The sequence below is a fragment of the Equus asinus genome, chromosome 16 (assembly GCF_041296235.1).
Source record: "Equus asinus isolate D_3611 breed Donkey chromosome 16, EquAss-T2T_v2, whole genome shotgun sequence".
NCBI classification, from domain to species: domain Eukaryota; kingdom Metazoa; phylum Chordata; class Mammalia; order Perissodactyla; family Equidae; genus Equus; species Equus asinus.
In genome coordinates, this window is record NC_091805.1 from 22,796,234 (window position 1) to 22,824,215 (window position 27,982).

Consider the following 27,982-nt stretch of genomic DNA (forward strand, 5'->3'; position numbering starts at 1 on the left):
CTCTGAGTTCTTATTTCTAATAAAAATGCATTTTGCTTTTCCCCCCCTTTCATTGCTTTTTTTCCCCAATTATTTTGACAGTGAAGGTAGTCCCAGTAACAGATATACTTGGCCTAAAAAGCTATGAAATCTATATATGAAAGACCAGTGTAATTAAAAGTTTTGAGTAGGCTCCAAATTAAATCCCACAGATTTTCTGGATGAACAGCTGGTTCAATTTGACCATCTGTGGTTACTGCCTGATTTTATAAAAATAATTTTCTTTCTTTTTTTTCTAACTCATTCTGTCTTCGGTTTTTCCTAATCTATTTAGTGTGTTATAAACCCAATCTTCTAATCATGATGAGCCTCTGGATTGAAAAATAATAATGATAAATGCCATCATTTAAATGTTTTAATAAATTGTGGAAACTGAGATTTTATGTCTATTTATACTTATAAATATATTTATGTTTATTTATATATATACATTTGAATTATTATGGGCATTTTCAAGATATACATAACTAGAATAGCAAAATAATTCCCGGATGCTTATCACCAAGCTATAACAATTATCATCTTACATACAATCTTATTTCATCTATACCTCCTCCACTGTAGCATATCTCAGACATCACATCATTTTATCTGTAAATATTCCTCAAAGGGATTATTGACACTAAAGTGGTGAACCAGAGCAGATGACGTCCAAGAACCCCATCGGGTGCTCAGAAGTAGCAGATAATGAAGAATCTTTGCTAGAAGAGAATATGAATTTTCTGCTGGAGTTCAAAGACTGTCCCATAGTAACTAACTGCGTGCTAAGACTACAGCGTGAGTATGAAATGCCCTCACAGCACTCCACGTAAAACCTTTACGTTGTTTTCTTTCTCTGATATTTCAATACCATTTTATTTAAAATGGTAAATTTTTTACTTTGCATGTTAAGTGGACTTACAATTCCTTATGATAAATAGCAATATTCCCTACACAATGAGTAATGATGGGCTGAATAATAACACAAGTGTGGAGAAACATTAGTTTTACTGGTTTATCAGTTGAGACACAGTAGCTGAGCAGATTGTATTACCTGTCTAGTGAGTAATATTTGGCAAATATACAAGGATTAATTTTCAAATATAAAAAGGTAGTTCTTAATCTTGATTAAAGCTAAAAAATGAGTAGACCCCTTACCTTTTAATTTGTTTCAAGGTATTAAAAAAAATGGAATTTGTGGTGAGAATGGCTTAATGAGATACCAATGAGGAAGGTAATAGTAAGTTATTATTCTATGACAAATGAAAATATAAAGTAAACTCTTTTAGATTGTAAATATTAATGTTGCAGGAAAATCACCAATGTATATTATATACTTGGAGAATGATTATTCTAGAGCAGTTGGGTTTTTTTTTCCTTGAATTTTTGCGATCTGTGGCCTCTGGGGTAGCTATTATGTATTGTTTTGCTCAATTCTGAAGGAATCTGATGGACTGATAATTTAATAATGGACTGATAATTTTATTCTTCAAGCTATTGTAATTTTTTTCATTAGGAAATTTTAAATTATTCTCTAAAATTATCCTCAAGTTGTAAATATGCTAATAAGTGTGACCATTTAATGAACTACATTTTCAAAAATGTGAATACAATGTGTCAGGCTAGCAGAATGAGGCTCTTAGAAATCAAAAGCTTATTTGGAAAGAATCTTGAAGTTTCAAAAACCCTTCAAATTCTATCAGTTGAGAAACTATTAGTTTTACTAAGTATTTGTAGTAAGCTTTTCTTTTTAAAAGATTATTAAAAATTGTATCAAGTAATTAAAGTGTCAGTAATCTTTATAAAATTAAACAGATAAAAATATCCATTGTGGTCCCCAGGCATATAACGGTCCCCCAGAACCTGTGAATATGTTACTTTACATGACAGAAGGGACTTTGCAGATGTGATTAGATTAAGGATTTTGGGATGGGGAGATTTTCCTGGATTATCTAGATGGACCCAGTGTAATCCCAGGGTCCTTAGAAGAGGGAGGCAGAAGAGTCAGATTCAGAAAAGGAGATGTGACGACAGAATCAGAGGCCATAGTCAGTGAGAGAGAGATTTGAAGTTGCTTTGATGCTGGTTTTAAAACGAAGGTAGAGGTAGAGGTCATGAGCCAAGGATCCTTGAAAGTTTAATGTTATCTCTTTTTTACAAGTGAGGATCCTTAGTGTGTCATGTGACTCGTTAGTTTGAAATAAATTAATATTTGTTGTGTAAATATCTCCTAGAGCATTTAAAGTGCAACTCCCACTAATATTGTTTAGGAAGTAAAACAGGTTGTTCCGGAAAGTGACTATCTTTTTTTAGCACGGTTGATTTAATTAGGAAGATAAAAGAAACCATTCACAGCATAGTTGAGATTAAGATGGGCTTTGAAGGATGAGTAGGTTTTTGACAGCAGCTGGAGGGAGGATGTTCCAAGTGGAGCGAATACTGAGTAAAGACCCAAAGATGTGAAAATGTGGACTAGGCTCTGGGGACATAACAGTTCGGCTGGCAGAGTTATTTAGGGAAAAAGTGGAAGACAATACTGGAATAAAGTGAAAAAGTGCTTAGATATTTCCAGTTTTGTAGAATTTTTATTTTTAATTCAATTTATGAACTAATTGTAAAATTACCTTAATAAAACTATTTAATATCAAGATTAGAATATCTAGGTTGCAAGCTCTTTGAAGACAGATCTAATTTGCTGAATGAATGAATGAGTGAATACTGACCTTTAGTTTTCAAGGAAAACCTTGGTTGTGTTCAATATCTGTGTTTTAAATCACAGGGAAGTATGTAATTTATTTATTTTCTTTTTCATGAGGAAGATTTGCCCTGAGCTAACATCCAATGCCAATCCTCCTCTTTTGCTTGAGGAAGATTGGCCCAGAGCTAACATCTGTGACCATCTTCCTCTACTTTGCATGTGGGGATGCTGCCACAGCATGGCTGATGAATGGAGTAGGTCTGTACGAGGGATCCAAACCCATGAGTCCCCGAGCTGCCAAAGTGGAGCATTCGGAACTTTAACCACTCAGTCACGGGGCCAGCCCCAAGGAAGTATGTAATTTTGGAGAGATTTTTATCAGAATGGTCAAATTAAAAGTTTTGACTTTTAAAAGGATAAGCTCCAGTTATCTGGAAGATTCACTTGTATATATCACTTCATTTCCTAACAATATTTGTTAAAAGAAGCATTATTCATTTTGGTAATTGAAGCATTTTTTCCTCTTCTAATGAAATAAATAATATAAATTCATGTTTCTTTGTCTAATTTATTGTATTCATGGATACTGACGGTTGCTTTTATATGCTCCAAACTTTTGCTTTTTTGTCACTTGAATGTGCTCATTTTCTGGTTGTAAAAGAGGTACCCACATGTTTACTAATTGTATAATATTGTGGATTGTGAATATCTTGGTGACAGTTCTCTTCTGCTCAAAAAGTGGAAAATGTCTCCCTGTGATGTGAGACAGCTGCTGAAGGTGGCTAAGTTGGTGGACGAGTTGGGTAATTGTTAGAATTACTCAACATATCTTGCTATTGAAAAGCCAAAGTTAAAATGTTTCCTGTTCATTCCATTTATTCTACATGTTATAATTATAATATAAAATAAAATTCTCTGGCCCAATAAATCTTTGCGTATTTTCCTTTTAAAAATTTTTAAAAATTAAAAGAATACAGAAAAGTACAAAGAAGGAAACAAATCACTCCTATCAGATTTATCAAATATTAACACTTTGGCATATTTACTTCCAGACTTTTAGCCCTGGCTACGTTTTTTAAAATTACATACATTACTTCTTAAAATATAGAACATTTTAAATAAAGCTAAAAACTCCTTTTGACAACCATTCTCAATTCTGATCCTCTATTTCCCTTTTAGAAATAACCTATTATATTTGGATGTGTATTTATCTAGTATTTTTTGGTAAATATTTTTACACACATGTATGTAACTATAGAAAAAAATTTAACTTTTTCTTTAAAAACTTCTTTGTAACTTTTTATTTGCAGAGATATTTATCATAGTGTGTGTGTAATTCTACAGCTTGTATTCTTCACTCAATAATTTTGATAGCTAGCCATGTTGAAATTTCTAAACTGGTTCTTTTAACTACTTTGTGGCATATATGTACTATCTTTCATCTATTTATCGTCCTACTGTTGGACTTTTAGGTTGCATAGAGTTGTTTTTTTTTTTAAGATTTTATTTTTTAATTTTTTCTCCCCAAAGCCCCCCAGTACACAGTTGTATATTCTTCGTTGTGGGTCCTTCTAGTTGTGGCATGTGGGACGCTGCCTCAGCGTGGTTTGATGAGCAGTGCCATGTCCGCGCCCAGGATTCGAACTGACGAAACACTGGGACGCCTGCAGCGGAGCGCGCGAACTTAACCACTCGGCCACGGGGCCAGCCCCTGCATAGAGTTTTTTTTTAACTAATTATAAGCAGTTTAGCTGTTAACGTTATTGTTCATGCTTCTTTGTACATACAAGCAAATGCTTTTCTAGTAAGTGCCTAGAAAAAAATTGCTTGGCACAGGATGCACATCCTTATATTGCCAAATTGCCCTGAGTGATTGTACCAGTTTACACTCACAACATATTGTGTGTGTATGTGTATAATTTTTATTTTTAATAAAAATGAGATTTTTTCATTTAACGTTTTATTGGGAGTTTGTTTCCTGGTCAGTGTTTTATCCATTCATCTAGTAGGATTTGATATTGGATATTTTTAGGGGAGAAGAATGACAGTGAAAAGCTTTATAGAATTAGTGATCATGTACTTTATTTTAACCAATGATGTTTTAGATATAAATAGCCATAGACTTAACTGTATTCTTTCTTATAGTACAGTTTAAAAAGTTGTCAATTTATATTTGGTTAGATCATGGTCATCTACTTGATCAAGATAGCTTTGGTCTGTTCTATGACAGTAAGGTATGTTCTTAACACTCAGCAGTTATCTCATTACCTAGTCTTTTACTACTAAGAAAGATATCGAAATGTACTAATGAATGTACAGATGAGCAAAGTCTATCACTACCACTGAAATAGTTATTTTAAGTACATGGCATATTTAATAGTCTCTGCATTTTATTTTGGGTTTGGGTCTGTCATCCTGGAAACTCAATATACATATAAGTAATTAAACTGCTTTTGTATGTTATTCTAACACCTACTTTTAGGGTTACGGTCATGAAAACATTTCAAAATTAAATGTCAAATGAAAGCATAAGTTCAATAAAATTAATTGAAGGTAATAAAACTAAAGCTAAGAATGTTGTATATGACAGGTGTTCTTGAAAATCCAGTAAAAATTATAGTTAGAAGAGACCATAGAGATAATCCAGCCCCAACCCTCCATTTTATAGATAAGGGAAAAAATTTTTTGAAGGGTTGTGTCAGCCAAATCTGTTGAAAAAAAGGGTTTCTGTACCTAATGCCTTTAGCACTCTTACTTTTGTTCCTAAGGATCTGAAAAATTCCGTAACTTGATGTATGTTCCAGGTTATATCAGAATATTTTTATTATGGCCAAAAAATAGAAACCAGCTAAATGTCCATCAGTAGGATTGATTAAAGAAATTATGGTACATCTGCACAGTGAAGTGCCATGCTGCTCTGAAAAGGAAAAAAGGAATGAGGAAGATCTTTATGTTTTCATATGGAAAAATCTTAAAGATATATTTAAGTTAAAAAGAAATAAAGGAAAGATAAAGAAAAGTATATATTATCCTATACTTGTGTCAAAAAAGAGGTATTTGTTTGTTTTAGCTTTTATATGTGTAAAATGATCTCTGAAGGGGTGGCTAACAGTAGTGAGTACATGTTGTAAAGGCTGGAAATTGCATAGTGGATACAAGACCTCTTGAGACTTTTTCTTGTACGCCCTTTCAAAAATACTTCCTCATGTTTAGGCCATGTGAATATGTAGCTTGCTTTCCTCTCAAAGTAATCTATAATTTTAATCTAATTCCAATTGTAAAGTTTAAAAAAATTTCCAATGGAAAAAGTAAATTGGTAAAAATATGGACTTTTTTTAACCCTTATAAATTTTTAAGCGTGTGGAACATTATTGTTAACTATAAGCATAATTGTTGTACAACTGATCTCCAGAACTTTTTTATCTCACATAACTCTGTACCCATTGGGCAGCAGCTCCCCATTTTCCCGTCCCCCAGCCCCTGGCACCGACCATTCTGCTTTCTGTTTCTATCAGTTTGACTACTTTAGATACCTCATAAAAGTGGAATCATACAGTAATTGTCCTTCTGTAATTGGCTTATTTCATTTAGCATAATGTCCTCCAGGTTCATCCATATTGTTGCATATGACAGGATTTCCTTCTTTTTTCAGGGCTAAGTATTCCATTTTATGTGTATATACAACATTTTCTTTATCCATTCATTCATCAATAGACATTTAGGTTGTTTCTACCTTTTAGCTATTGTGAACATGGGAGGGTAAATATCTCTTCCACATCCTGACTTCAGTTCTTTAGGATAAATGGCCAGGAGTGGCATTGCTGGATCTTAATGGTACTTCTATATAATTCTTTTTCTGAGGAACCTCAGTAATGTTTTCCATAGTGGCCGCACCATTCTGCATTCCCACCAACAGTGCACAAGGGTTCCAATTTCTCCACATTTTCATCAACACATGTTATTTTCTCTTTTTTTTTCCCTTCATAATAGTCATCCTAACAGGTATGAGGTGATACCTCATAGTGGTTTTGATTTGCATTTCCCTGGTGATGAGTGATGTTGAGCATCTTTTCCAACACCTGTTGTTCATTTGTATGTTTTCTTTAGAGAAGTGTCTATTCAAATCATTTGCCCGTTTTTTAATTGTTTTGTAATTTTGTTGTTGAGTTATAAGAGTTCCTTATATATTATGGATAATTACCCCTTATTGGATATATGGTTTACAGATGTTCCCTCCCATTCCATAGGTTGCTTTTTCACTCTGTTGACTGTTTCCTTTGCTGTGCAGAAGCTTTACTTTGATGTAGTTCTGCTTGTCTGCTTTTGTTTTTGTTGTCTGTGCTTTTGATGTTATATCCAAGAGATCATTGCCAAGACCGATATCATGAAGCTTTTCCCCTATGGTTTCTTCTAGGAGTTTTATAGTTTCACCTCTTACATTTAAGTCTTTAATGCATTTTGAGTTGCTGTTGCTTTTTACAGCAGTTATTGTTTTAAAAATAAAAATGAAAAGCCCATTTTCTTTTTATGCTTGTCTCTTCTTAATATTTTTGGATATGTAGACCTTAATACCTGTGTTAAATAGAGAGAAAGTGGTCTCTTACATTGCCCACCAAACATGCTTAAATGCATAAGCCTTTTTTCTTTAAAACAAATTAACTTCCTCATGAAGAGAGCCTATATATTATTTAGTTCTTCCAGAGTATCAAGATGATAATTGTATCATTGGACAGTATGTATTTCCCTAGTCATCAGTGAATAGGTTATAATTGGCTGTATTTTGTAAAACTGTATGTTAGGGAATATGTTAAATGAAATACTGTTTAAAAAGTGTATGATTCATAGGAATTTCCTGCCCAGACCCTTTTTTTTTTTTTTTTTTTTTGATGAGGAAGATTTGTCCTGAGCTAACATCTGTTGGCCAATGAAGAGGAGTGTGTAGAAATTTAATGGCTCTGCCACAGGGCCGGCCCCCCGAGACTTTTTTTTTCTTTCTAAAGCTTTACACCACATGTAAAATTAAAAGACTGCATGCTGGCTAAAAGCGTGTCTAAAAACAGCTCTCTTCATGGTGGTGATTTAAAATGAAGGTGAAGAGGAGCCATGTTATTGTTCTATTCTCCCTCTTTTCCACTCTTTCAAGATTAGATTTTGCCCTCAGCATAACAGATACATTTGTGTAAAGGGATGCATATAACAAATGTTTTCATATAGAAACAGTTCCATTAATTGTGCTTCCTAACTCAAAATATGCTGCAAGGCAAAGAAGCGATGTTAGAAAGGCGGGATGTTCATGATGGTTCACGTACTCTTTGGTTGGGAGAGGGTCTGATGGAAAGGGGTCATAACCTCCATCTCTGTCCTTGGAATCAATCCTATTTCTCCTTGATGATTGTGCGTAGAAAGTAAGACGTTTTGTAAATTTAAGAACAAACTTTTAGGGTTAGCATTGTAAAGACTAGTCTGTATTTTAGAGATGGTTCTAAGTCAAGCCTTTAGATTGAACCATTTTATGAGACCAAGTAAACCTATTTAACGTGCCTTTTACTCTAAGTAATTGATTTAATAATCAACAAAAAAATTTATTTTAAATTTATTATAAAGAAAAACAGTTGCTGGGGTTATTTCTTTTCCTATCTCAAAGAACCAACTGATGGAGATTTGGTGTTTGCTGCATTCTAATGTCGTCAGAAGTGGAAGTAAATAAAGACTATTGTTATAGTCCTGTCTTATATTCTGCATGGTTAGTGTATGCCCTGCTATAAGTATGGTTATTTGGAACCAAAATGACGTCTTTCTTGTTGAAAAAAGTGGTTATGTTTTCTTTTTATGTGCATTAAAAAAACTGCTAAAATAGGACTTTACTAAATGTATTGTCCTTGTTTATATTTATCGGTTTTAGTATTTATCAACAAATGTGTATATGTAGCCACAAAACGCATGAGTAGAAATATATGTTTTGTATTTTAGCTGGGTGACTATTTGTGCCACAATATACATATTAATCATAATATCTTCTGTGATTCTTTTGATTCCAGAAGTAATGTTTATTTTAGAAAATTTGGTAGATAACTGAAAAGTACCCTTGTATTTTAAATCTCAGAGCAATTAGGGTAAAATCCTTCAAAATTTATGTAGAACCTTTGAAAGTTGGGCTTAGAACAAATCTTTGTAAATAATCAACAGGCCAAAACACTCAGAAGGAGAAGGGTTCTATAGTATTGAATAATAGCACTGTTCAGTCATAGTTTTGTAATGCGTTGTTACTTTTGTTATATTGAGCTAGAAAATGGAAAATAAAGTTTCTTAAGTAAACAGCCATTACATGCACTACCCACATTTTTGGACATTACAGCTCCACTTGTTCTTAGCTTTTAGATGACACCATAACCATTCCTGTCGTCTTTGTTATATTTCTTTTATTGATTCCCCAGAATGCAAATATAGGAAAGTAGCACCTAGACACCAGGCATGAAATGTCAGGATATAGTTCTGTCTTCACACACAAGTGAGGCATGTTTTAAACTCCTTTTAAAAGCTCCCCATAGGTAATTGTTTTTACTGTTCTCCTTTGAAGTGGGAAGTGCTTTGATAATTGCCACGTGTTATTTGAGTTAGCAGTAATTTTCTGGTTGTCTTAGTCCTTCTGAGAAGCTGCTCTTATAGATTTGAATAAACTGAGGTAATAAATGAAAATAAAGGGGCGAAATATAGGTCAGGCCTTTTTTTTTTTAAGTAAAGTAGCAATTATTTATTGCCTGTGGTGTCTTCATCAGGAATCCAGTTTTTAGCTCTTCCTAATCTGTTATCTTTAATTTCTACCTTTCAATTCAAGAAGAGAAATGAATGACTCTCTTTGTCTCAGTTTAGATAGACATCAGTATGTATATGCGTGGCTTCTGTAATTTTAAAAGCCTGTGCCAGGAGCCGGCCTGGTGGCCTAGTGCTGAAGTTCACATGCCCTGCTTCGGTGGCCCAGGGTTTGCGAGTTCGGATCCCAGGCATGGACGTACAGACCACTCATCAAGCCATGCTGTGGTGGTATCCCACATACAAAATAGAAGAAGATTGGCACAGATGTTAGCTCGGGGCCAGTCTCCCTCACCAAGAATAAATAAATAAATAAATAAAGGGAGCCTACTATATACTTTAAAATATTTATCTGTCCTTGTTGTCAGTCATCAGCTTCCATTCCTACTGACTCCTCCCATCTGGGTTCAGCTATATTCAGCTGCAATTTGATCCTGTTGCCCTTTTTAGCTGTTGCTTCTCTGTTCATGACCAGATTTCTCAAATGGTTGGTCTATACTCTCCCTCCACTTCTTGACAATGTACTCCCTTTCTAGCTCCGCAAAAAATAAATAAAAGCCTGTGCAAGATGCAGGTATTTGAAATAATAGTGTCTTCAGTAATATGGGAGAACTAGCATGTTTATAAAGTTAAGAGGAAAAGGCAAGATACAAAAGTGTTTATATGTTATGATTATTGTTTAATAAAATAGGGAAAAAACAGTAAATAAATGTTCCAAGATATTTACAGTGGTTATATTTGGATGGTGAGATTATATGTTCCTCCTCTTTCTGATTTTGTGAATCTGTCTTTTTCAGGACTGTGTTAGCTTTTACAGTAGGAAAAAAGTGAATTTGAAAGACCCTAGAAACCCTTCTTATTCAATGGAATTAAGCCCCTATTTTGTTGTTTGATGCATGTGGGAGTTGCACCTTAAATATTTCAAGTCAAAATATATGTGTGCCTTCATTCATGCACATATAAAAAATACGGAATAATTTTTTTAAATGGACAAAGGATTTGGACAATTTCTTAAAAAGGAGATACAGGTGTCAGAATATAAAAAGATGCTCAAAATTCCAAGTTATTAGGAAAAAGAATATTAAAAGTACATTGAGATACCACATATACTTATAAGAATGGCTAAAACTAAATTAAATTAGGTTTGTTGTTTTCTATATATACTAGATGCAAATCTTTTCTGGGCCATGTATTTTACAAATATTATCTCCTAGTCTGTGGATTTCCTTTTAAATTTTGTGTCTTTTAATTTTGTTGAAGTTGAATATATTGATTTTTGCTTTTGTAGTTCTTACTTTTGTTGTTTTAAAGACATCTTAGCCAAACCCAAAATTACTAGGATTATGTTTCTTCTAGAAGTTTTATAATTTTAGTCCCTACAGTTAGGTCTATGAGCTATTTTGAATTCATTCTTGTGTATGGTGTAAAGTAAGAATGTTTTTTTTTTTTTAAGTATATGGCTATCCACTGTTCCTATACCTTTGTTGAAAAAATTATCAGTTCTCACACTGAACTGCCTTGCCACCTTTGTTGAAAATCAGTTGATCATGTATGTGTGGTTGTATTTCTGGATTCACAGCTCTGTTCCTTTGATCTTAATGTCTGTCTTTCTACAAATACCACAACACCTTGATTACCGTAACTTGATAATGCCTTGAGATAAAGTAGTGCAAGTCCTCCAATTCTGTTCTTCTTTATCAAAATTGTTTTTGCTCTTCTAAATCCTTTGCATTTCCATATAAATTTTAGAATTGTATTATATAAAATATTTATACCAAAATGCCTGCTGGGATTTTGATTGGAATTTCATGGCACATTTTATATATAAATTTTGGGGAGAATTGACATCTTAAACTTTCAACCGTGAACATGATATATCTCTCTGTTTAGTTCTTATTTAATTTTTCTCAGCAATGTTTTATGATTTTTACTGTATAAGTTTTACTTTTTTTTAATTATCCACATTTTTAATGCTATTTCAAATGATATTTAAAAATTTTTTGATTTCTGATTTGTTATTAGTATATAGAAATAAATTGATTTATGTGTATTGATTTTTGTATCCTGCAACCTTGCTAAACTCACTTATTAATTCTAGTAGGTTTTTTGTAGATTCTTTAGGAATTTCTACACAAAGAATCACACTATGACGAAAGACAGGAAGTTCTCTTCTGTTCCTATTTTGCAGAGATTTTTATCAAGAATGGATGTTGGATTTTGTCAAATGCTCTCTCTGATATGGTTTTTCTTTTCTAGCTTGTTAATATGGTCAATTACATTGACTTCAGTGTTAAACCAACCTTGCATTCCTGGGATAAACTGCATAGGTATGATGATTGTCCTTTTATGTATTATATTCATTTCACTAAATATTATTAATTTTTGCCACTATGTTCATAAGGAATTTGGTCTCTAGTGTTCTTGTAATATCTGTCTCATTTTGGTATCAGAATACTGCTGGCTTTGTAGAATGAGTTGGGAAGTGTTCTCTTCAGTTTTCTTTAAGAGTTTGTGTTGAATCAGTATTTTTCTTCAACGTTTGGTAGAATTTCCTAGTGAAGCCTAGGAAATTGTTTTATCTGTAGGAAGGTTAGTTTCTTTGTTTTATGGGAAGGTTCTTATCCACAAATTTAATTTCTTTAGCAGATAAATGATTATTCATTTTAGTTATCTGTTCTAGAGTGAGCTTTGTTCACTTTTGTTTTTCAAGGAGTTTGGCCATTTCTTCTAAGTTGTCAAATTTATTGGCATAGAGTTGTTTATATAATAGTGTCTTATTTTATGTAGTGCGTCTACTTATTCCTGATATTGATAATTTGTGTTTTCTCTCTTTTTTTCTTACTAGTCTGGCTAGAGGTTTATCAGTTTTTATTGATTTTTCTCAAAGAACCAGCTTTGGTTTCAATGATCTTTCTGTTTTGTTTTTCTAGTTTGTATTTCATTGATTTCTGCTTTTATTTACTCTTCTTTTTCTAGTTTTTTAGGGTGCTGCTTAGTTAATTGATATTAGACCTAACTTCTTTTCTAATGTGATCATGTAGTGCTATATGTTTCCCTCTAAGCACTGTTTCAACTACATCTTACAAATTTTGATATGTTTCAATTTTATTAGGTTCAAAATACTTTTCTAATTTTCTGTTTGTTTTTTCCTTTGTCCTGTGGGGTTGCTTGGAGGATGTTTGTTATTTAGTCCATATTTGTGGACTTTTTAAATGTCTTCACTATTGCTGATGAATTTTAGTTCCATTGTAGTGAGAGAACATACTTTGTGGATTTGAATCCTTTCAAATTTATTGAACCTTGTTTTAACTCAAAATATGGTCTTTAAATGTTCTGGGTGCACTTGAAAAGAATGTGTATTTATATTCTGGTTGCAGTGTTCTATAAATGCCAACTGGCAGTTAGTAGTTTGTACAGGTTTTCTATATCTTTACTGACTTTTGTCTACTTGTTCTATCAGTTTTTGAGAGAATAATGACGAAATCACTGAGTATGCTTTGGATTTGTCTATTTTTCTTTTGAGTTTTTGTCTATTTGGAGACTGTCTTACAGATGAACAAATGCTTAGGATTGTTATGTCCTCTTGATACACTGACTCCTTTATTATTATGAAATAATCTTTTTTATTCCTAGCAGTATTCTTTGCTCTGAAATCCATTTTGTTATTAATATGGCCACTCCAGCTTTCCTCTGATTTATGTTAACATGATATATTTTTTCCTTCCTTTCCTTTTAACTCATTTGTTTCATTTAAAGTGGGTTCTTGTAGGCAGGATGTAGCTGAATCCTGCTTTTTTATCCAGTCTGACAATATCTGCCTTTTCGTTGGGGTTTTTAGATCATTTTCTCTTAATATGCAGTATCAATTTTTGTAATTATAAGTAAGGATTTAAGAATTTTAATACCTTGTTAGAGCTTATCAAGTAACCTTGTTCCTAAATTTTAATTGTCCTTAAAACCATTTCGTTTTACTTAGACTTATTATTTCCAGTTTATCTTAGGCCACCAAAGAAAAAGCCAAAATTGAGAAATGGACTGGGACTCCAATAGAAATAAACTGACCTCCAAAGATGAGAAATTACTCTACAGAGAATTCTTCCATAATATGTTAATTATGGTTGAAGTGGAGAATGATACCCACAGGATCATAAACCAGAATTAACAAAAAGATATTAGCCAGGTTTCAGTGTTATTCTAGTATGCTTTGTAATGGCTTCTATTGCTACAGTTTTTAGGTAACCTAGACTCATATATCACCTTGGAAGTTTTTTAAACAGTACTCATTCCCACTACTTCCCGAGCCCTATGGAATCTGTTTAACCCTGGAATCTATTTTAGGATAACGTAACTATCCATATGATTCTTAGTTTCATCTAGGCTCAGAAATCATGGTCCTGCCCTGGTTATTTGACCCCTTTAATCTCTAACTTCTCTGTTCCCTTACCCTTCTCACATACAGTCTTGGCACCATTAGAGGAAAAAGCCCTGAGTATTAGGTGTGACAAACCTAGAATATCAAACCTCCAGGAAATAGTCTGACATGTATGGGTCTTCAGCTTTGACCATGCTGTGTCTATCATTGCTAGGTTAGTAGGGAGCAAATCGCATCAAACCTTCGCTTCTTTTTAAAATTGTTCTTCTTTGGATTGCTCAGTAAAGAACTATGTGTTGTGTATGGTTTAATTTGTTAATACCATATCGTTTTCATTAAGCAAACTTATTGAGTATCTACTCTATGCTGGGTAATGGTCATTACCATTCTTTTCACAAAAGAAGGTAGCTTTTTAAAAACTTGTGCTCTCCCTCCAAAAAGAAAGTCACATTAATTCTACTGTGATTTTTCCATTTCCACAATTTCGTTGGTCCCAATGTGGAATTAGAATGTACTTACTTATGTTACCTGATTCAAATAGAGTAATAAGGTTACAGAATAGACAGTTTTGAGTAGTTGTTACTTTACATACATCATCCCTATTAATTTCATCAACCCATGCCTTTACATAATGAATATAGTTTTATTTTTGGCATAGGAAACTAAGTCCCCCTCCCCCAAAATTGATGGATTTGGGAGCTAATATGGATTATGTGCAGATTGTTTTACAGTAACTTATTTTGAAGTACATATTAAAATGACCATTAATAGTATTGTGTGGTAAATGTTTGGTTCTTGGAAAGATAAAGAATGTTCTACTTGAGAATTTTATGCATTTGATACTTGAGTTATCAGTGTTTCACATAATTAAAATACAATGAAATACAATTAAGGTCCAAATGATCAAATGTTAGTCTTCATTGATTGATACTATGGTCTAGAATTTTCCTGTGATCTCAGGTCATTACTGAGAATACTAATCATCATTGTACTGTGGGCACGTAGTATTGTCAGCTAGTAAAGAATTGTAATTAATAGGATGGGTGGATAGTGACTGTTTTTTGTTACACAAGACATAATGCAAAGAAGGAGAATTTTGGAAGTTGGCGTTTAAAAATGAACGTCTCTAGAATCTTAAAACCTGTAACTAATTTTTAAAGACCCATTAAAAGCATGACTCCAACTAAAATGGTGTAACACAGTTTCTCAGAAGATATAAAGCTATAAAATATAAAAGTTAACGTTAAAACTCTTTTTTCAGTCTTGACAGTGGCTAATGTGTAGTCTACCTGAACTTCAATTAATATTTTAGCAAGCTAAGACTGGAAACCATAGTCTGATCAGAATTTCTTCATACGTAGTAAAATGCCACAAAATGAATACCTTTAACATGGTTCTTGAATTAGTAGTTGTATCCAAAAGTTATGATTTCACACTAAAAGGGTAGTGGGCAGTGAAGTTCAGTCAAAATTAATAAATATTGCATTTCAAAGAGTTTGATAACAGTTTATTCTCAAGAACAATTTAAACATTTCACTTGTGATTCCATAATGATGGTTACAGCACCCTTGAAGGAGGAACTGCCTAGCCTTAGGACATCTAAAGGAGCAGTGAGGGAGATGGGACACCCACATAGCCTAGCAGAATCAGGGCCATGAGTTAAAGGGTAATGGATGTCTTGACCAGAACACTCCCACAACTGGTTTATACCATGAAGTTGAGTAGCATTTTCACATATCTAAACTATATCTAAAATTACCATAAATTCCAAATTAATGAGAGTACCAATTAATTAGGTATATCGAAAAGAGAATAGTCTGCAACTATCTTCCTGAGAAACCAACAGAAATACTCTCTAGAACATTAATTCTCAGTATTCCGGCACCATCATAATCAGCATCGCCTGGGAACTTGATAGAAATGCAAATTCCCAGGCCCTGAATTAGTAACTGAAGAAGATGGGAAGGCAGGAATCTGTGTTTTAACAAACCCTGCAAGTTGTTTTGAGGCATGCTCAAATTGAAAATCACTGCTCTAGAATATGATGCATAGCAAGCTCTAGTGAAATAATGGCAAGTTTTCAGCATCACTAATTCTAATTTTCAAACAGCTGCTGCATTAGGTTTTAATTAATGATCTCCAAACCCAGCTGAAGTTGACTCCTAGTTACTCCTTACCCTTTTTACTTACTAGTCAATGGAGCACCAGATGCAGTTGTTGAAGTGTGAAAATAATTCAGCTTTGTAGACAGTATTGGCATTTCTTTCTTGATTTTGAAAATGTTTTAATCTTCTTGGTATGGTATTTATTTCAATAATCAGAGCACATCTACTTTAACGGCGCTTCAGACTTCTGCTAAAATTTAAGAAAATCTCTGAATCTTCCTGCCAGTTTAATATCAAAATTACTATTTTAGCTGGATTACAAAACTTACATATAATTGAGTCCATCCTTTTGTATTTTTCCTCCAGTATTTACATTTTAAGAACAATTTTTGTGTCTTCCCTGAATAGTTTTACTTTCAACTTCTTCACATCTTCCACGTGATCACATCCTTGTTTTTACTTTAAAAAAGAAAGCTAGCAGAGATTTATTTTAATTAAGTGCATTCCTTAGTAGTAAGGCCCAGTTATGTGCTTTGTGAAGTCCAAAACTCATCAAGCCCTCAAAAAGCATTCCAAAGGCATATCAGTAAGATGTGAAGCAAGGATATATGTCTTACAACTGCTTTATGTGTTAAAGTATACTAAATATGGATATTTAAAAGTGGACAGTGTGGTCAAGAAACACTTAAAATGTTTATTAGTAGGTAAGCCCATGATCTTGCAGTGATGTTGCAGGATTGTTTTTGGCTGTAACGCACACATGTTATAGATATTGTTGGTCAAAAAGATCTTTAGATCAAAGGCTGGTCTCAAAATTCTGTTTTGATGTTCTTTATTTTTAACCCTATGCTTTGCCTTCATGATCTCATTCACTCCTTTGACATCAGCTGGTACCTTTGTGTTGTGACTCCTAAATTTCTGTCTTTAGTTCAGAACTTTGTTCTGAGACGTATGTCTTCAGCAACCTACACATTACTACTTGGATGTCCCATGGGCGCCTAAAACTCACTATGTCCAATAACTGATAATCCAGGTTTCCCTCACGCTAACCCTGTGAGTGTATATGGAATCAGAGTTACATAATAGCCTACTTTTCACTTGGTCTTGACCCCAGATGTTTGCCTAGGACCTCATTCTCCATTAAAATGCCATTCTGATGTTTCTGGAAATCTTGCAGAGATATCCTACAAGTGTTTAAAAAAGGGAAAAGTGGAATCCCCATTTACCTCCAAGCATCTGCTGGGTCACCATTTTGTCCACTGGGCAAGCATTTCCTATCAAGTATCATTGTCTCTGCTGCGACTCTAAAAGGAAATGTCAGAAAGTACCAGAGCCCTCATGGTGCCAAGATTGATTCCATGTAGAAATGGAGAAAAGTCTCATATCCCCCATCCATGTCATGCTTTATCACTTGGTGAATCTGCTTTGTGTGCCTGTGTGAGGAGATGGCTAACTATACACCAACTATTCATGCTTGCCCTCTCATAGTATGTATTTATTGCTCAGAAGCAACTGCCTACCCAAGGACTAAATTTCTTATAACCACCCTTGCACCTAGGTGTAGCCATGTGACTAGTGTTTGTCAAGATGGTGAAGAAACTACTGTGTATTCCCCACTCTGTCTTCCGTGTCTGGTAGCTGGATGCAAAAAACTTTGAGGTCTTGGGGGAATGTGAAAGTCACAAGGAAGGAGCCTGACTCCTTGAATCATTGTATAAAAAGCCACCTACTATCTGGGAACACTCACATTGGTACTTGAACAGGAATTAAACTTATGTTGTAGTAAACAACTAAAATTTTATTTATTCTAATAGCTGATGTTTCCTTAACTTAAATAGTGCCACTTTGTATTACGGAGCCCTTCACTGCTGTGCTGCTTTCTTTACTCTATCTTCCAGACCTGTTAACCTTGATAGTATTCTTATATAAATTTGAAATAAAAGCCCTTATGAAAATATACTGTTCACTAGACCACCTACATGATTAATTTCTCAATTTGAACTTCAATGTAGATTTCCAAATATCCTGAATTCTTTTCTTCTCCTGCCGCCAGTCCTCAAACACAGGGAATGGCTCCATCCTCTTCCTCAGTGTAGAAGCTTAGAGACGATGCCTTAACCTCTTCTAATTCCCTCATATACTTTTTTCATCTAAGCTTTTATTCTGTTAACTTACCTCCTACCAGTCCCCAAACTACATCCTTATTGCGCTTGCCTTCAGTTCTTAATCCTCACTATGTCTTCAGAAGGCCATTAATACTCAGCTCTAAGGGATGTCTCTCTATAAGTGATGCCTCATGGAGTCTTGCATTGTGAAAGTCTCGTATGTGCTGTTACTTAAAACTCTTCAAAAACGCCTCTATGTTGCTTATAGAAGTTGCTCTCAAAATGTAGTCAGTGCATCTCAAAGGTCTTCAAGACCCTTTCAGGAGTTCACAAAATAGTTCACAACTATTTTCATAATAATTTTAAGTTGTTAGTTGCCTTTTTCACTGATTGACTTTTGTACTCATGGTACAAAATTAATGGTGGTACCACATTGTACTAACAGTCATTGTATTCTTTATCACCTTGCACTTACAGTTACACACACACAAAAAGCTATTTTTATCTAAGAATGTCCTTTTAAAGCAGTCAAAACAATTAACTTTATTACATTTTGACTTATTTAGTACATGTCTTTTTAATATTCTGTGACAAAATGGCAAGTACACAAAAAGTGTACCGAAGTAGAATGGTTGTCTTAAGGAAAAGCACTTGTGGTGTTGAGTTGCAAGCCACTTTTTTCTTGGAACACTGTTTTTACTTGAAAAAACGAGCAACAAACAAGCTGTGTTTATTCAGACGTGAGTAGCTGGCAGAAATTTTCTTAGAAATGAACAAAGTGAACTTGTCACTTCAAGGAAAACAACTGACAGTATTCATTGCCAGTTGTAAAATTTGAGAAAACTTGTATCTGCCACCACGAGCGTGTAGCTTTCCAAAACTTAGAGACTTTTCTGATGAGACTGGTGGTGATATAAGGAATGTGATTTTTTTTTTGGAGATGTATAGCTAAATGCTTTAACATTTGGAGGGTCTGCATAACTCTGTGAACCAGTATGTTCTAAATGACGGTATAAGGTAGGTCAATATAAGGATGTATGGGGGGCCAGCCCTGTGGCCGAGAGGCTAAGCACTCTCTGCTTTGGCAGCCCAGAGTTTCGCTAGTTCGGATCCTGGGCGCGAACGTGGCACCACTTGTCAGAAAAATGTTATTTATGCTAACATGTTTCATTATATTATTTTTTAACGAATTAATAAATATTTTTTGTTTAACAATTTTCATTTCTAACAGGATATTGATCCATATAACCTACATGAACAAAAACTCGTTGGGGTCCTCAATTGTTAAGCACATACAGAGGTTCTGACACTAAGAAGTTTGAGAACTGCTGACTTAGAGGATATGGTTCCCGTTCTCAGGATAGTGATTGAGATACTGTGGATCTGGCCTGTGCCCACTTGTCTGCCTCCATGTTTTGCCTTGCCCTTACCCCTTTCCCATATTCTAAGCTTATCGAGAATCACTTTTAGCCCTTAAGTGCACCATGCAGTATTATGCCTCCAAAGGCTTTGCTCATGCTTTGCCCTCTACCTTGAATGCCTTTCTGTTTTCACTCAGAAGGTAAAAACACCTAGTGGGCTCCTTGCTGCTGCTGGACAGGGTTGGGAATGGCCTCATTAGACTGGCTGATGGTGAAAGTCGTGACTCTCCACTGTGTTTTCTCTGACACCACCAAGTAGGGAGGAGTAGGTGCCTCTCGTTACTGCTCTGTGGAGGTGGACGTCCAAGTTCCTTGCTTGGTCCTCCACTGACACTGTGGAGCTGCCTCGTTACCCACTGCCTGGGATAAAAATACTGGCTCCCTGCTTGGCCTTCTCTGACACCAGCCATCAGGAATATTGGGCACCTGGTTGCAGCCTTGTGAGGGGGGTGGATGTCTAGGCTCCCCGCTTGGCCTAGCAGGTGGAAGTGGGACCGCAGTTTTTTCTGTGGAGTCTGACTCAAGTAGAGTGGTTATTGTCTGAAAGTTTTCTGTCTTGCTGTGCTGTCCTTTTCCCGATCCTTTGGCTAGAGAGAGCAGGCTTGTGTTGAGATTTTTTTCGTTTGTGCCTGTTTGTGGGTTGCCAGCATCTACTGCTCCAAGTCTGGGATATATGAGGCTAAAAGAAAACATAGGGAATTCACCACTGTGTCGTTCCTTGGTCCCAAGGGCCCTAACTAGTCTGCCTTCTTCTCTCCACGTTTTAGTCTTACGTTGTCTTATGTATAATGTCCAGTGCTTTTAGTTGTGTGTAGTGGGAGGAATAGTGAAACATGGTCCACTCCATCTTCCTTGAAGTGGAAGGTGATAGCAGCTCTTTTTTATAGGATGTTCCATGTAAACATGTTTGTAAGTTGTAATGATAACACATCTATCCCTTGTTGAATGCCTAGAAACCACACAAAGCATTTGCTAGTGTTTAGAGTCCAGCCTTGAGCCTTCCGTATAGAAATTGATTTTGTCTCAGTCCCTGTGGTCATTGAGTTCAAGACGACTGATTCAGGCTAAAAATATCCCTAACAAAATGATGCATATGATCAGACAACCAATTTATTTAATTCATAATGCTTGCAAAATATTACTTCCCTGAGGATCAGATAGTGTTCGGCTGGACAGTGCGTTCACAGTGAGTGGTGCTGAAGGAAGAGTGCACTAAGTAGCCTCACAGTAGCTTTCTTTTGGTGCAGCTTTGTTACTTCCTACTTCTCACTGTGTACACATTTTATGGGGAATAAATTATACTTCACAACAGTATTTGGGGACTCGTATAACTCAGGATTTATCCCTAGAAAATGCTAAGAATCCACTTTAATTCAGGTGTTTGATAGCACAAGCTCTTGGAGCCCAGCATATCTAGCTCTACAATAGGCATACTTGCCAGGGAGTTCTGACAAGTCAAATTTTCTGCCAAGGCAGCCTCACCCATAGACATTTCTCAAATAGACGCTGCCAGTTTCCTCTGTGATTTCTCTTTGCCTACAATCCTTACTTGTAAGTAACTTCTTTTTTCTGTATAAGTACTAATACCTTTAGGCTGTTTACTATCAGACCTTGCTAATAGGAGGCCCTTTCCTTTTAGGAGTAATTAATCTGGGGTCATGGGTTCCCCCCCACAATCCATGGTTGAGCTCTAAGCCAAAGCCTTGAAATATATGTCAGGGGCCAGCCCGGTGGCATAGTGGTTAAGTTCGTACTTTCTGCCTGGGATTCGCGGGTTCGGATCTCGGATGTGAACCTACACACCGCTTATCAAGCCATGCTGTGGCAGGTGTCCCACATATAAAGTAGAGGAAGATGGGCATGGATGTTGGCTCAGGGCCAGTCTTCCTCAGCAAAAAGAGTAGGATTGGCAGCAGATGTTTGCTCAGGGCTACTCTTCCAAAAAAAAGAAAAAAGAAATGTACAAGTCAGCCTTTCTGGAAGGAGGGTCCATAGTTTTCATCATATTCTCAGAGGAGTCTATGACCCAAGAAAGCCACTAATGCATATTTTTGTTCCACCCCATTATGCACATATAGTTTAAATGTCTTATAAGCCACCTTAGCTTATTATCTACTGAACTCGTCTTATTGTTATTGCCAATTTCTATGTTTTCTTCCTATAATAATGGATATTAAAAATTTAGTCATTTTTTCCTTAATGTTCTTTGCCTTTTATTTATTATTTGCCTGTTATCTAACTATCTATATATTTTTACTTTAGTATGCAGAAGTTTCAGTATTTGAAGGCAAGGCAATTTATTGCTCTTTCCTTTTGCTATTTCTTTTATCTTTTCAGCCCTAAACTGTTATCCACAATACAGAAATCCCACACATTTTGAACATTTGTGAACTGTTTATTTTCTGCTGAGACCATTGCAAAGCTGAGGTTCGGCACGGGGAGGGGGCTATATTCATGAGTCCTTTAATTTGTACAGAACGCATAACTTATTTCTCTCTAAACTATTTAATACATAGAACATTTGAAGAGAAATGATGTTCCCCAAAATAACAATCTTAATGTTAAAAAAATTAGTCATTAAAAGATATGTTATGATTTTTAAAAAACCTTTTCTTTAGTTCTCTTCAGTTTTTCTTTGTTCTGATATATACATCTTTGTGACTTGAATGCTATGTAGAATTTAGGTTGGTGTATTTAATGGAATGTTTTATTAACTTGATCATTATATTCTTTTAATAAATGAGACCTTTAATGCCCTGTCGATGCAGAAATAGGTAATTATTGCTATTATGAATGGTCTTTTAAAAGACTTGAGTTTGTTGATAATCTGCCACGTGGAAAGGTTCATTGAATTGAGATCTGTGCCACCTTCAGTAGGAGCCTGGAAGAACTGGAATTGCCATGGAGTTCAGTGTCAATCTCAGTGTTGAGCACTAGTGCTAGGGATGCCTGGCTTACCTGTAGTTTCATGACTCTCAGATTGCACCCCATGCTGTTGGCAGGCTATCCATTTTGTGGTGGTTCTGAAGTAGCTTACATAGCAGATTCTCTATAATCATTGTTCAAACATGAAAGAACACTACTTCAAAGTGCATCTTAAGTCTTTTAAATATACTGCCTCCATTCTCTTAAGTGCACTACAAATGTACTGTAACTAATAAAGCTTCCCCATTGACTTAAGAGAGTCTCAGAAGAAGCTGTACTAAATAAATGCAGAGCATCTTTGATAAAAAAAGAATTGGGACTATTGAATACTTAGTAAGTAAAGAATATGACCCTATTGCAAGTACCCTTACTGGTTTTTTTTTTTTTTTTTTTTGAGGAAGATTAGCCCTGAGCTAACTGCTTCCAATCCTGCCATCTTTGCTGAGGAAGACTGGCCCTGAGCTAACATCCGTGCCCATCTTCCTCTACTTTGTATGTGGGATGCCTGCCACAGCATAACTTGACAAGCAGTGCCATGTCCGGGATCTGAACCAGGGATCTCCTGGGCTGTTGAAGTGGAACGTGTGCACTTAACTGCTGCACCACTGGCCCGCCCCCACCCCCCCCCCACCCCCCCTGCCCACCATTACTGGTTTTAAGTATTGTCACAGGAGAAAAGACATAGTAATTTACCGTCAACAGTACTGTTACTGTTCAACTAAGATTTGATTTTATAAACAAATATTACTAACAAAACTTCTTTACAGTATTTTTATCTTTTATGTAATTTTAGGCATAACACCATGTTAATAATTGCCCTGTTCATTTAAGCAAAGTAAAAACTCTTGAAAAATAGGATGTGCATATAAATGTATTATTTAAATGAGGAAAGTAGTGACTCCCATATTGTACCTTTCATAACTTAAGAAATTTTTAAAAATTGTGGGAAGAATACAGTTCGTATAATTTAATATACATAATGAACCAAGAACAATGATTAATTTTTAAAACATGCTGTTTTCATGGCCCACGTAGAGTTTTAGCACCTAAAAAAAATTTTAAATCCACAGACTAAATAATAATTTCTTTTAAAGAATATTTTTAATTAATTTATTAGCCAGTTTTCAAAGCAATTATTAGGCAGGTAAATTTTTTTCAGCAGATGGAGTAATTACAAAACCTATTAATATTGCAGTTTTTCTTGAATCATTATGTTTTCTCAGGTAAAATGGATACCCATGTATGAAATAACACATAAAATCTGCTTGATTTCAGAAAAACTCATGAAAGTAAATTCAGCGTTGTTGATTGTAGGTGAATCTTTTCAAGGCAATTTCATGCGTATCCAGGCTGCTAGAGGAGCCCTCTCACACTCTGTCAGCACTTAAATGACAGCAGCACTGTTTCATTTCTCTTAGTAGAAAAAGGAGGATGTGTGGACATAACAGACCATGATAGTTTTGTACTATGGTGACAGTTTGAGGTTGTTTAGAAGATAAGATTCCTTTAAAATTATTGAATGTGATCATGTGCGTAGGCTCTCAATAATGCTTGTTGAATTTAATCTGAAGCAACTTCCAAGTCCTATGTAGGTGATTATAGTATCATACATTACCTTGATTTATAGACTTATTTGGAAAATGAAAAATATTATGCTTCTCACATGTGGTATGTGCTTCTTAAAAGTCTACCCTGTTTCTCTTTTCTTTCTAACTATTTATTCGTAGCCTCTTTCTGTGGATTATCTTTTTCACTTGCCCCTTAAGTGTTGGTATTTCCTAAGGTTCTGCCCTGGAATCTCTTTCCATGCTGTATGCTATTCTAGATTGTCCAGGCAGTTTCATCCATTCCCATGGTTTTCCCAGATGTCTGTCTTCTACTTGAACCTTTATTCTCAATTCTCAACCTATGTGCCTAATTATCTACCTAACATCTCCTAGATGTCCTGGGCAATACAACAACGTGTTCAACATTAAGCTCATCTCTTTCTCTCCACATTCCCAACCAACTCTCCCAAGAAAAAAAAAGCCTATATATATATATATAAAATGTATATGCATATACATAGAAAATACATGTGTGTCTCCTCCTGTTTTGGAAAGCTCACTGCTAATAAGCAGCAGGCCTGGAACTTTCAATTCAAGCCTTCTGAATGTGAATCCTCAGCTCAGTGTACTGTATAACGTGGTCCTCATATCCTCTGAACCAAAATTTAAGATGCATGGTCTGACAATATTTGGAGCCTGAACTTGTTATTGTAATTATACCACATTGGTTTTTCATGTCACTTTATTAAATCATTGGTATTATGGTAAGCAGACACTAATAATAGTACGTGTAATGTAAAATTGGAATTATGATAAATGCCAGAAGTACAGTATTAGGTATATATACATATGTTGCACGTGTGTGATTTGACCTAGTTAGGGAGATCAAATAATAGTTCCCTTGCAAGTGATGATTAAATTCAATGTGAAGGTTGAGGAGTTCAGCAGGCAGGGTTAGGCTAGAGGGAGAATAGAAGAGTGTTCAAGGCAGGTAAAATAGCTTGCACAAAGATCTGGTGGTCAGACAGCGCATGAGCAACTGTCTCTGTGCAAAGTAATTTGCAGTCTTGTTAGAGATTTTTATTCCCCTCATTTTTTCCTCCCCCCTCCTTCTTCCTTATTCTAAAAAATACTTGAAGCTGAAGTTTCTATTAAATAGAGAGTAGTGGAAAGCAAAATGCAACTGCTTTTCTCGGTGCGTGGTGGACAGTGATTTGAATTAGCAGAGCCATGAATTTAAGGAGTAAACATAGCCAGGACTTATCTGTAATGCAACATGAAAAAGAAAAAGGGTTTGTCATGGTGTTCTTTCTGCTCTTGTCACCTACAATCACACCAGCGTTTATAATCACTGCCCTGCTACATGTTGATAAACCAGGGAGTAACTAAATCCTAAGTGATAAATTTCAGAATCTTTGCTTGAATTATAAGTGATTTCTTTTCTAAATGCATTTTTTGCTGTGAAGTTTAGTATTCCATGCAATCTGTCTTTGTGTGTTTGAGAATTAATTCCAGCTGTAGAAATTCTACTGGAATGTAAAGTGACTTTTGAACTACACTGAAGAACTCTCTGGTCTGTGGTATTCTAAACTTGATGACTGTTTATTCTTTTATTCTTTATATGTATATATATTATCCTTCGAACGTGAATCACAAGTTTTGGTCCACAAAACATTTCTTCAACTGCTCTTACCCAATTCTTGAATAGGAACATTATGTTCCAAGAATAGGAAATTATTTTCAGTGTTCTATAACTTCTTATAGTATCTTTAAAAACTGAGTTCCCCTACCTGTTTTTCTTTGCAGAAAGGGCTATCGCAAGACATGAAGTCCGAGAAATTGAGCAGCGGCACACAATGGATGGCCCTCGGCAAGATGCGGCTTTAGATGAGGAGGAGGACATGGTGATCATTTACAACAGAGTCCCCAAAACTGCAAGCACCTCTTTTACCAACATTGCCTATGACCTGTGTGCAAAGAATAAATACCACGTTCTTCACATCAACACTACCAAAAATAATCCAGTCATGTCCCTACAAGACCAGGTAAACCCCACTGAGGGAATGCATAAATGTTTTCTGACACTTCCTCACTCAAATTTTTTGTAACTCAAGGGAATAAAGCATTTTAATGTGGAATATGTGTGCTGATCCCGATGAATTGTAAGACTCTTAGGGAAAGGGACAAACCAAACTTTTCTGTAATTTTACATTCTTCACAGTATTTGGTACATTTCCATACATATAGTATGGAATTTTGTGACTAACCTTCTGAATTTCATCTTATCTTTACTAGTAATTTATATAAATATTAGCTATAAACTCCTAGAGAAAAGGGATTGTGGCTTATATTTTTAACATAGTCTTGCCTTTTAAGTTGTCAAGAAACTTTAGATAAACAGATGGATATATAATTTTATGAAATAGTTTTAAGAAAAGTGGAGGAAGTTATCTCATGAAATGAAATTTACTCAGCTCTTTAGCATTTTCTCAACACCTGGAGCTCTAAGTATAATTGTAAATCAATAAAGTTCTTAACAAATATTGAAGGGAATGGAAATTGGGCCCATGAGAAGAAAAGATAATATTTGAGAATATAATCTAGGATCAAATACCATATTGGGTTAGCCTTATTAGAAAGGTATTCGTGATAGGGTTAGAATGTATTTATCTGTTTGAAAACAGCTTAATTTGTTTTATTGTTACAGAATTGACTGTTATCTGACTATTTAGCATACGTAGAATCCTTACCCTGAAGCAAGAGAATAACACGAATACACAAGGTTAAGGTTCCCTTTCTTGCTAGAAAGCTGTTTGTAAAGGCTAATAGTCTATGGCATATCATCTGCCTATATAATTCTTGGCTCTCTGCAGTATCCCCAATTACTCTTTTTCATAGAACCGAAAATCTACATCCGTCAGCCAAACCAAATAACTCTTCTATAAATGAGAAGAAACGTGAGCTTATTTAGCTAAGTGGGTCATAAAACTATTCATTATATAATATTGTATATCTCAAGGGCAAGTATCTTAAATAATCAGTTTTTATACAGTGTGTAGTAGATTTTAAATCTATTTGCATGACTGCTTTTCAGAATATATCTTGGTTTAAAAGGAACATTTCTTAATGCTCACATAATAATTTTAGATTTCTTTAGTAGTGTTTTTTGGAAAAATAAAGTTAACTTGCTTGTTCAATTTTTAGACTTGTTTTGTGTCCAGCATTATAAAGTTGTCTGGCAGCTAGAAGATATTTGACAATGACATCAACTTTTTTTTCCATGAAATATAAATCTGCAGCAGCTTACCACATAGGACATTTATAGGCATCATATAGTGGTACATTTTCCCAGTTGCATTTGGATGAGATAAAGCTTCTGTTTTTCTTTCACTAGCTTCTTATATATAGGGGAAAAAAACCAGCGGAAGAGAAGCATAAACGCTATCTTAAAAGCAATTGGATTACATAACGAACAACACTTCAAACCTGTTTGTGTGGAGGAGAGTAGAGGAATAGTCTTACTCATTAACTGATGTGCTTCAGAATGTCAGCTGGTAGTTCAAAACCTGGTCTTAATTTGGAGTGGCTTATATGCCAAATGTTCTCTAATATACCACATTTCAATTGTTTATTGGTCTCTTGTTCTATATGGAAGCACTTCTTCAAACAAGTCATAGTTACTGCTTCCCTTTCCTTGGCATGACATATTAGATAGCATTTTTATTTCACTTTCAATCTAGTAAACTTCGTCTAAATGTAAGCTTTTAAATTATACTGGATGCTTTGAAAATAATTTTTTAAATATTCCCTGACCTCCATCTTGTATAGCTTACTTTGATTTTAACACCATATTTTTGTTCTTGTGTACTATTCTCAACTGTTTTATTATTTAAATAGGAATTAAATGACCTATTTTGCTTTTCTTTCTTTTCTGAGAAATAGTTTCTAATCAGTATCTGACTCAAGTGAGACTTGAAATAT

At 34.9% G+C, this 27,982-nt stretch overlaps 1 protein-coding gene across 7 annotated transcripts in view; it reads left to right on the forward strand.

Moving 5' to 3' along the window:
* HS2ST1 (heparan sulfate 2-O-sulfotransferase 1) overlaps positions 1-27,982 on the forward strand; it is a 166,909-nt gene that overhangs the window by 105,718 nt on the left and 33,209 nt on the right. For 4 of the 7 annotated variants that reach the window (XM_014827566.3, XM_014827565.3, XM_070486764.1 and 1 more), the window contains exon 2: positions 25,808-26,046. In XM_014827566.3, coding sequence (XP_014683052.1) covers positions 25,808-26,046 — 239 coding nt within the window. Of the gene's footprint in view, positions 1-649; positions 817-11,782; positions 11,854-25,807; positions 26,047-27,982 lie in introns of all 7 variants that reach the window. The other 3 variants (XM_070486762.1, XM_070486763.1, XM_070486766.1) reach the window with 2 other exon arrangements.